An 11,635-nucleotide genomic window follows, 5' to 3' on the forward strand; every position below is an offset into this window, starting at 1 on the left:
GTATATGTACCACAATTTATATATATATATATTTTATTTAAACACCTTGATTACATACATGATTGTGTTTGTGTTTCAGTCATGTAAAAAACACCACCCATCACCAGTGCAACATTCCCATCACCAATTTCCCAAATCTCCCTCCTCCCCACCCAACCCCCGCCTGTACTCTAGACAGGCTATTTCCCTCATATATTCTCATTATTAGGATAGTTCAAAATGTAGTTATTTCTCTAACTAAACTCATCCCTTTTTGTGTACCACAATTTTAGCCATTCATCTGTTAAAGGTCATCTTGGTTGTTTCCAGGGTCTGGCTATTGTAAGTAGGGCTGCAATGAATATAGGTGTGATAAAGGAATTTTTATATTGTATTTTTGTGTTCCTAGGATATATCCCTAGGAGTGGTCTAGCTGGATCGTATGGGAGCTCAATGTACAGTTTTTGGAGGAATCTTCATATTGCTTTCTACAAAGGTTGGATTAGACGGCATTCCCACCAGCAGTGGATAAGAGTTCCTTTCTCTCCACATCCCCGCCAGCACTACCTGTTCTCATTCTTCTGATGTGCGCCAATCTCTGTGGCGAGATGGTATCTCATAGTTGTTTTGATTTTTATCTCCATGATGATTAGTGAAGGGGAGCATTTTTCATGTGCCTTTTGGCCATTTGTATTTCTTCTTTGTCAAAGTGTCTGTTCATTTCTCCTCCCCATCTTTTTCATGATCCAAAATTTTTTTTTTCTTGTAAAGTTCTGTCAGTGTCTTGTATATTTTGGATATTAGTCCCTTATCTGATGAGTATTGAGTGTATAGTTTCTTCTATGCAGTGGGTGTCTCGTGTATTCTAGGCACTATTTCCACTGAGGTGCAGAAGCTTCTCAGGTTAATATAGTCCCATCTGTTTATCTCTGCTTCCACTTGTTTGGAGAGTGCTGTTTCCTCCTTAAAGATACCTGTAGTCTCAATGTCCTGTAGAGTTTTACCTATGTGTTGTTCTATATACCTTATGATTTCAGGTATGATATCAAGGTCATTAATCCATTTCTATTTTACCTTTGTACATGGTGTTAGCTGGGGGTCTGGGTTCACTTTTTTGCAAGTGGCTATTATCTGGATATCTATCAAGGAGCTGCATTAGTGACTTTATTTTTAATTCAGTAGAGAAAAGTTTTGGGGCCTGAACATAGTTCCTTGAGTCAGCTCACCAAACTTCTGTATCACACTTTCCAAAATTGTTTTGCCTACTCAAAAAAGCCAGTCCCACGAGCTGCATTTAAGAGAGAATAAACCAGATTTAAACCTTTGCAAAATCCATGTTAGTAAAATCTAGAAGAAAGTCTAGGTACATTGGAAAACAACTCCCCAAGTACCATGCATATTACACAACATAGATTCTAGAAAAATGTTGATGGAGCAAATAGAATTAAATGTTATAAAGTGGAGGCTAATCAGAGAGATACTACAAGGATTAAGGCATTTTCTTTGTGTGAGGTTGATACCTTGGTTTGCTCTCTGATACAATATGTTCCACAAAATACCACTGTGAGTTTTCAAAAAGAGAGAGAGAGAAAGAGAGAGAGAGAAAGAAAGAGAGAGAGAAAGAGAGAGAGAGAGAAAGAGAGAGAAAAAGAGAGAGAAAAAGAGAGAGATAGATTGGGAAAGCTTTCCAGTTCCAAGAGAAGAGTTTTTTCCTGAGCTGGATAATAAACAGATCTTCCTCTAAAGACAAATGGTAAACAGGTATAGTTTTCAACCCCTTATTAAAATTGGAAGGCTTTGTTATATATTTTGTTTGGGTTTGGTTTTGGACCACATTCAGTATTGCTCAGAGCTTACTCCTGGCTTTGTACTTAGGAATCTCTTCTCATGGGGCTTGGGAGACCATAAGGGATGCCCGGAATCAAACACAACTAATTAGGCTGTATTCAAGGTAAATGCCCTCCTGCTACACTATTGTTCTGATCCCAAGGCCTGCATTCTCTGTGTGCACAAAACCATTTAACTTACTCTTCACTGATCTTTTAAAATTGGAATTCAAGGAGATATGCAAAAGACAAATTTATGCAAATGTGAAATTCTATGTGTGATGATTATAATATTTCTCTTTAATTCATCCATTTCCCATCAACAGTTTGGAGGGAGGTACAGCATGTTTACATTTTTTACTTTATAGATACAATAAAATCTTAAACTTTTCATTTCTTGACAAGGAAAAGGCAAATTTGTTTTAGTAGAGGGAATTTTGGACCACACAGGGCAGTGCATAAGTTACTTCTCTTTCTGTACTCAGGGATCACTGCTGGCGAACTTGTGAGGCCATATGAGGGTTACAGGAATTAAACTGGCATCAGCTGCATAAAAGGCAAACACTGCCCATTGAATTATCACCCTGGCCCGGGAAAAGTCAAATTTTTAATCATTACTCAAGAAACAGTTATAAAATATATTATGACAAGAAAGGTAAGACCTTTAATATAGTATAGTAATGAAGAGCACAAAGCTTTCATACTTTTTTTTTTCTTTTTGCTTTTTGGGCCACACCTGGTGATGCTCAGAGGTCACTCCGCTATGTGCTCAGAAATCCCTCCTGGCTTGGGGGACCATATGGGACGCCAGGGGGTTCAAAACGCGGTTCATACTAGGTTAGTGCGTGTAAGGCATCTTACTGCTTGCACCACTACTCCAGACCCAAAGCTTTCATAATTATTAACTGTAGAATTTCAACACAATTTCTATATGCTTTTATATAACTTTTCAGTAAGCCATAGTTTCCCTAAATATCAACTTGCTTACCACAAAATATAGACACTGCTACTACTTTCTGATATTGTGAAAATTAAATGAGTCAAACTGTGTTAAGTACTTGAGTTTTTCCTGACATAAGTGCTATTTAAGAAAAATATAGTGATGCTTGAACTATGTGTCATGCATAATCAAGGCTTAAAAAATTATGTTAGTATGTCTTTTTCAATAGAAGTCAACCTTGGTGAAAATGTAATAATACAAATAAAAGATAAAAGAATGTGAAAGAGAAGGCCAAACAAGAGATAATTGTAATAGTCCAGGAGAAAATGAAGCATGACTGAGCTTGAGTGTTGAATAAGAATAGGCGCTAATTCAAGAGGTAGTTCATTGTATTTACAAGGTTTTATAAGTAATATGAATATAAATATTAACATTTAGTAATCCAATTGCCTTAGATAAACACTGTATCAGTCATTTTACTTCAAGCTCATAATGTAATTATAAGATAAATTAGAAGATAAGTAACAGATATACAATTTCAAATATAAAGGAAAAGAATATAAGCAGAGTATCTATCAAAGATAAAGTGCAGAGGAAGTCAATGATTCCCAGGAATTATCTAAGAATATTTCTTAATCTTAAATCCATATAAATGGCAAATTTGTAGTTTGAAATGCAACCTCCAAAGATAACAGGACTATATGTGTAATCCCAGCAGCAGGTCTCATAAGAACAGAAACATTTGGTAAAAAAAAAAAAAAGGAAATAAAAGTGATAAACCAGATAAAATGTACAGAATAAGATAATAGGCTTGAAATAGCTCAAATACTTAAAGCGAATGCATTGCATGCAGAAGCACCAGATCTATTTCTAGCAACACATGATTCTCTGAGCACTGTTGGGACAGTTTCTAATACCATAGGGTATGGCCTAGCTCCTCCTTGTCAAGTAAAGAAAATGAAATAAAGAATGTAAAGATAAAGATAAAAAGTAGTAGGATACAGAGTGCAGTAGAGAAAAACCTCAGATGATATTAAGCATACAAAAGAAAAACACAAAGAAAAAAAAAAGTATAAAACAGAAATAGCCAGTAACATACTACCCCAAAAATGACAGTAGGTGTGTTCTGAAAAGATTAGTAAAGGAGACTAGACTTAATAGATAATTTATCAATGAGAAAAAAGCAACAATAAAAAAGCTAAAGTGAAGGAGAAAATTCTGAAGTGAAGAAGAGAAAACACAAGGTCTAGACAGATTCATAGGTACTGTGGGCATGACTAGCCGTAGAGAGTTTGTCTTGAACATGCAAGGTCACATGTTGAATCCCTGGCACCTTAAGAAAAGAAAAACAGGAAGTGCATGAAAAAGATTTACATATAGATGTAAGAAAAGAGTAAAGAGAAAAAGAGAGAAAAGAGAGTTGCAGAGAGAGATTCACTTATACTGGGTACCCTGAGAGAAAGAAATAAAAGCAGGAATTAGAAGACAAGATTCAGTTACTAACAAAAAGAACAGAGAAATTTTTAATATATTAAACTATATTACACATAATATATTATATTAAAAATAGTTTAAAGATGAGAATTAAAATATAGAGGAAAAGAAAACGTTAACTTCCTTGGGTCTTCCATTCTTGTCATGAATTAAGGTTACTGCTATTGCTTTCTGTTAAGGTTAAGAACATTAAACAAGGTAAAACTATAAAGTGCTTTGTGGGAGCTGGTTGTATATGGCAGTGAAATGTATTCTAATTATATAAACTAAGAGATTAAAAAAAAAGATTGAAATTGGACCAAGAAAGTTGTTACAATCTAAGGTTAATTTACCTAATAAAGTATGGAATAGAACTTACTCTTTCCAACAAAGGTAAAATATATTTGTTACAATGAGCAAACAAGTCAGCTGTTCCATGGTATAAAGTCAAGTGACCCAGTCCAAGAAGAAAAACCAAGAAGGCTGATAAACTGAGAGTTTCAGAGAAGACTTTGAGATAGCAAGATACAATTACAGATGAAAGAATTAAAAATAGAGTTCTTACTTTAATAAAAAAATAAAGCACAAACATCTCTCAGTTATAAAATGTCATACAAGTCCTTCTCACTGTGCTCATCTGGAAAGAGGAGCTACTAGTATTTCTGCCTCAGACAATTATCATTAGAATGAAAGACATTATAAATACAAATTGCAAGAAATAAAAGTCATATACATTGAGTTAACAGAGCCTTCCGAAGTTCCCTGAACATTCCTTTAATGTGGGTAGTGTCTTAAGAAAGTAATATGTATTTGAACTAATTAATACTAAGGAGAAAGTTACAGATTCCATGCCATAATAGAATCATTTGTAAACTTTCAAACTAACTTTCTTATTAGTTTCAGATGGCTCTAAAAATCTTAAATTCCAGGTTTAACATAGGAAAAATAATAACCAAAACCCAAATAAATTTTAGCGAAGTGTGTGTTTTGATATAGCATAAAGGCAGCAGAGAAATAGCATAGGGATTATGGAACATGCTTATGACCAAGCCCAGTTCAATCCCCAAAAGCACATGATCCTCCTCCATCAAGTAAAGTCATGAACACCACTAGAGGCAGCCAAAAATCACCGAACGAGAGAGCTGGGGGCCTTATGAACACCTCTTGGGAGAATCCCTTGGATAATAGGACAATTTTTCTTTACCATCCTGAATTATAGAACTATTATATTAAAGAAGACTATAAATTATCATAAAAGCGGGCCCAGAGAGATAGCACAGTGGTGTTTGCCTTGCAAGCAGCTGATCCAGGACCAAAGGTGGTTGGTTCGAATCCCGGTGTCCCATATGATCCCCCGTGACTGCCAGGAGCTATTTCTGAGCAGATAGCCAGGAGTAACCCCTGAGCAATGCCGGGTGTGGCCCAAAAACAAAAACAAAAAAAATTAAAAAAAATAAAATAAATTATCATAAAAGCTTATAAATGTATTGATTATTTAAGAAATCTCCCACTCTAGGAATATACTCTAGGAACACAAAATACAATTATTTACCATAGCAAGACTCTGGAAACAACCCAGATGCCCTTCAACAGACGAATGGCTAAAGAAACTGTGGTACATATACACAATGGAATATTATGCAGCTGTCAGGAGAGATGAAGTTATGAAATTTTCCTATACATGGATGTACACGGAATCTATTATGCTGAGTGAAATAAGTCAGAGAGAGAGAGAAAAACGCAGAATGGTCTCACTCATCTATGGGTTTTAAGAAAAATGAAAGATATTCTTGCAATAATAATTTTCAGACACAAAAGAGAAAAGAGCTGGAAGTTCCAGCTCACCTCAGGAAGCTCACCACAAAGAGTAATGAGTTTAGTTAGAGAAATAACTACATTTTGAACTGTCCTAATATTGAGAATGTATGAGGGAAATGGAGAGCCTGTTTAGAGTACAGGCGGGGGTCGGGTGGGGAGGTGGGAGATTTGGGACATTGGTGATGGGAATGTTGCACTGGTGATGGGTGGTGTTCTTTACATGACTGAAACCCAAACACAATCATGTATGTAATCAAGGTGTTTAAATAAAATAAAAAAACACATTGGTTTCCAATTAAATGGGGGTAAAATTGTAAAAAAAAAAAAAAAGAAATCTCTCACTCTGACCACACATTTATATAACAACTAAAAGTTGAGATTAAACATAATTTTGAATAGGTATTTGGATATAGCCAAAGTGTAAATGAATAAAATCTTTTCAGCTATCATTTGGATTTATATACAAAACATCCTAATTAGATAACTACATCAGAAAATGGATTTGAAATATCTTAAAAAATGAGTCAGAAGTTTTAAAATCTTCCAAGTATAGAAAAATACCAATATCTAAAGTCCCAACAGCTTAAAACCTTTTATACACTTCTGCATGCATGATCTCTGCAAATTTCTATGTTTACTACTTTTCATCCCATTGCAAGTGTTTATAAGGGAGTACTACAAAAGATAAATTTTAATTGAGTGGCCATAGCAATAGTACAACAGATTGGAAGCTGATCTAGTTCATTGCCCACCCAGGTTCAATCCCCAGCATCTGATATGATCCCCAGAGTACTGCCAGAAGTAATTCTGGAGTTTCCACTAAGAACCACCAGGTGTGGCCCAAAAATCAAACCAAACAAAAATGTCAATTGAGTATGCTACAGCCAGTCATTTTCCTTTGATATCGCAAAGATCTGGAGTAAAGTTTCATTTCTTTCACTTTATCCTTTAGAAAATATTTGCAGAGTACCATTAGCATAAGTAAACTCTTCAATATCCCTTTATCAAAATGTCACTATCAGTTACAACTCTCCAATCATATTGTGCTCACTAGGAATAGCTTTCCTCATACTACAATTCCAGTTTAAGCCTAGGCCATCATTTTAATACTTAATGACAATAGTAAAGAGATAGCAGGAGAATTTCTTAAGAGGAGTCTCCGAGACATGACAAGAGACAGGTCATGACAAGAGACATGACAAGAGACAGGAGTTATTTTATACATCACAAGCCCATTAGTATTCTAACATTTTCCTCTTCACTTCACTTCCCCAAAACAGCTACTTCCACTTACCCCCAAAATCACACACACACACACACACACACACACACACACACACACAGGTTTCTCTATATCATTTTTTCCTACAGTACTTGTTAAGAATTTTAACTCTGAAATCAAACTACTTTGGGCCCATGCTATTACTGCTTAAAGTCAGAATTTAACCTCATTCTTTCTCTATCAAAAATAGAGATAAATTTAGTATCTAGCTTTTGGGGCAATTTACAGGTTAAAATAAAATGATACATGTAAAGTATTTAGAAATTTGTCTGTCATTGCTTAAGGGCAAAAGGCTACCTTTGCTTGCAGGAATCCTGAGTTCAATTTCTGGCATCACATGGAACTCCAAGCACATTGGCAGAAACTCCACAACCCAGCATCAAAACTAGAGTAGTTCCTCTGCACAGTTAGCTATAGAAATCCTCAAAGGATTCAAATAGATTAAGGATTATCTATTGTTTTAACTTTTTTGAACATATTGGATAAATTAGTACTCTATTTAGAGTACCAGGCACTCTATTTTATGGCTCCACCTAATCTACTTCCCGTTGTCCCCATTTTTCTAAGTATGAGAAGACATGGTTTTAGTCAGATCATCTATCAATTCTCATAAGTATTGCAAGAGTAGCCATATACATTGTACCTTTGTCTTTATAAATACATTTTTTCTGAGAAATTAGATTACCTATGGAAAAGTGCACCATAAATGCAATGCATTAAATTTAGGCTAATCGTTACTTAACTGCATACTTAGTTTCTTTAGCCAGCTAAAAATTTTGCTGAAATCACAAATAAGCAAAACTTTTATTTGTGTTAATGAACTATAAGTATCAGCAAGTATGGTTCATTCTCATTAAAGGTTCTCACCTCATTAGAAGCCTGTACTTACTGATAATGGACCACAGAGGTCAATAAAATTCTCATGAAGAATCTTCCTTAATTTAGTAGATGGACAGGTGAGTGAATGGTGATGCTATCCATAGATGCCACTAACAATTACAAAACATATTTAAAAAATCTAGTATTTAATGCCAACGTACTTCCAGCTGAAGTAACTATTAATCCTGAATTTAATCCAAAGAGATTAAATGTATATTTTATGGCATTCTTTTTGCCATTCAGATTTCAGAAAGTAGAGTCATCAAAGAGATTATTTCAGTAACTTTCTGGAAAGACAGTCTTGTAAAACATCCCCAAGTTTATACTGATTTTAATAACTAATCTCATCTCATCTGATAAAGAAGTGGGCTGCAATAATCACATTCTTTAAAATATGCGATATAATTCAGTCTTTGAATAAAAAGGGTCAATGTTGAAACATGAGATAAAATAAGTAATATAAAAAGTTCTGTGTGGTAATTATGTTATTTCTTAGTCCCCCTAAGAAACTATTCAGGCTCATGTGTATGGGTAACTCTATGGCTAATAAGCCTAACAAAAACCCAATTTAATAATGGCAATTGTCAGGGGATGGCTAGCCAGCAAGCTTACTAAAAGGCAAATTCTAAGAAGCTAAGACTTATTCATGTACAAGCTATCCAAAGTGAGCATGTTTTCTGAAATGAACCTAAGCGGAAAAGTATATCTATATTTAATTCAAACCAAACAAGACATGTCTTATGAAGACAAGAAAGCTCACAGACCCAGAAACTCTTTGCGTATCTTCCAAATATGTATTTAATAACTATATTGGAAAAATGTTTCGTGAGGCTAATAAATCCTGGCCATGACTCAAGATTTATTGTGACACTTGCAGTCACTAGGTAGCAAACTTAATCTCCAATGACAAGGATGAAAAATGAAAATGAAAATTGAATCCCCCAAACAGTATATTTTACAAGAAAAAGCTGAAGAAAGATATAGATTCCTCACTTATAAAATCAAGTTTCCACTTAGCAAAATCAAGTAAGAAGCAAAGTAACCAAGATGCCTACATATTTAAAATAGTCTTTTCTGTTCTTAACAGCAGAAAGGAAAAGCAGAATTAGATCTGGCTTTTCTCTGATTGAAGGAAGATGGTCCTTCTGTGTTGTCTAGAATTAAGTGAAAACTTCTCCAGCCATCCAAGGTGACCAGAAAAATCTGTAAATACTTGAGACTTCCGTGAATCTCTTGATATGACTGCCATTATGATCAAGAATTAACACTCTGTAGACATATTTTTCCATTTGGAAGAAACCAGGTCCTATCCTCAGACCGTGCCTTTCTGCCCTCTTCCTACTCTTACCCTTCTTGCCATCTAATGAGACTAGAAGGTAAATAAATAGCCTCGCACACTAGCCCAAGTCTCCCAGCAGTTCCACACTTAGAAGCAGGGATTCACCCTTTATCAAACCTGTAGAATAATCCGGTCCTCAGACTCAAAGATACCTTTACAAAACAAAAAGCAAAACGCATGTGCATGCACTCGTAGATCTCTGGAAAGAGCAGGGCAAGAAACTAGCAATTTCCTAGGATTTCTCGTGCCCCAGAAAGTGGAACTTATCTTTAACAGAATGCATTTTTTTTTATTCTAAATGGGACATCAACTGAAATAGGCGCGCGCGCATACACACACACACACACACACACACACACACACACACACACACACTACACACACACACACACACACACACACACACACACACACACACACACACACACACACACACACACACACACACACACACACACACACTGGGGGTGAATCTCGGCCAGGCGCTAGCCAAGTGTCAGGTGGAAAGCTCGGGGTCCTAGGTCTCGATATCTGCTAGGGGAACAAACGGCGACGCTCCAAGGGCACTCGCCTGGGACCGCGCACACCCTCCTGCCAGGCCCTTGCCTGCTGCTGACGCCCTCGTGTCCTCCGCCTCCCAGACTGAGTCCACTGCGGGATCGTGGACCGGGAAGCGCGGGGACGCACCCTCGACCTCCGCGTCTCGTCCCGTCCCGTCCCGTCCCATCCCGGAGCTTGCAAGCACCACTTACATTCCGGGCCGGAGTTGCAGGGCGCTGCCTGGCGGCCAGCCCGCGGTCCCCCAGGTGCAGAAGCACCAGAGCCACAGGGGCCAAGTCATCCCAGCAGAGGTGGGTGGGTGGGGGGCAACTGCAGCCTTTTCCCCGGACGGCGCTCCACGCGCCACTGCAGCGCCGCAAGTCCGAGCCGGGTGCTGAAGTTGGGCTTCCGGGCCAGAAGTTGGGGAGCGCACCTTGCAGCCTGGCGCCAGGGAGGAGGGCTCGGCGGGAGGCGCGAGGACAGCTCCCCCAGTTCTCAGCGCAGCCTGTCTGCGGGAGCTGGAGCGGGAGCCCCGCAGTCGTAGTCACCTTGGCCGCAGAGATGCGCGCCCCAGCTTCGCCCGGAGCAACTGGAACCCGGCGAGCCTGGAAGCCCCGTAGCATCAGCCGCCTCGGTGCCATGGAAACGCGCTCGCGCCCCCCCCCAACCCTCCGCCTCCCTCCCGGTCCCCTCCCGAGCGCTTAAAGACCCAGCTTCCGCCGCCACCGCCGGCTGGAGGCGCTGCTGGGGCGTCCCCCAACCCCTCCCTAGGGTGCGTGCGCCTCGCTCCTGGCTTCCCATCGGGCTCACCAACCGAGCCCAGGAATTGAAGCCTTAAAGGAAAGAGAATGATCAAAAGAAGGGCCTCGACTCTGCACACACCCTTCACTCTGCTCCTGCACCTCGTCCCGCCCATCCCACCCGCCTAATGCACGCACCCAGAGCCCGCCAGAAGGCGAGAGACACTCCGGCTCCATCCCACCAGCTGTGCGCCTCGGCCACCAGCAGAGACCGACCTGCTGGGAGGACTTTGGCACTCTCCCTTCCCGAGACTCGGGAGTCGATCCCGGAACCCCAAGGGAGCCGGGGCTATGTGGGTTTGAAGTGGAAACCAAAGCGCAATCGATTGAATCCAAGCTGCAGCCCAAGTGACAGTTGTGTAACTCGTCGGAGCATCCAAAATGCCTCCTTGATCAAAATGGGATTTAACTCCCTTCATCTTCTTTGGCCACCATCTCGCTCCCTTCGGGCGCGTGGCAAGGAGGAGCCAACCTTCTTTCTTTCTTTTTCTTTCTTTCTTTCTTTCTTTCTTTCTTTCTTTCTTTCTTTCTTTTTCTTTCTTTCTTTTTCTTTCTTCTTTCTTTCTTTCTTTCTTTCTTTCTTCTTTCTTTCTTTCTTTCTTTCTTTCTTTCTTCTTCTTTCTCTTTCTTTCTTTCTTTCTTTCTTCTTTCTTTCTTTCTTCTTTCTTTCTTTCTTTCTTTTCTTCTTTCTTTCTTTCTTTTTCTTTTTTTTCTTTCTCTTTCTTTCTTCTCTCTTTCTTTCTTCTTTCTTTCTTTTTC

General features: G+C 38.6%; 1 protein-coding gene across 1 annotated transcript in view; it reads right to left on the reverse strand.

Annotated features, from left to right (window-relative positions):
- The window catches only part of LOC126011774 (EGF-like and EMI domain-containing protein 1), a 278,853-nt gene extending 268,136 nt beyond the window's left edge, over window positions 1-10,717 (reverse strand). Inside the window, exons 1-2 of the mRNA XM_049775573.1 lie at window positions 10,625-10,717; window positions 10,289-10,581 (exon numbers count right to left, since the gene is read on the reverse strand). Coding sequence (XP_049631530.1) covers window positions 10,289-10,581; window positions 10,625-10,717 — 386 coding nt within the window. The remainder of the gene's footprint in view (window positions 1-10,288; window positions 10,582-10,624) is intronic.
- Between the last annotated feature and the right edge of the window lie 918 nt (window positions 10,718-11,635).

Source organism: Suncus etruscus, chromosome 6, assembly GCF_024139225.1.
Source record: "Suncus etruscus isolate mSunEtr1 chromosome 6, mSunEtr1.pri.cur, whole genome shotgun sequence".
NCBI classification, from domain to species: domain Eukaryota; kingdom Metazoa; phylum Chordata; class Mammalia; order Eulipotyphla; family Soricidae; genus Suncus; species Suncus etruscus.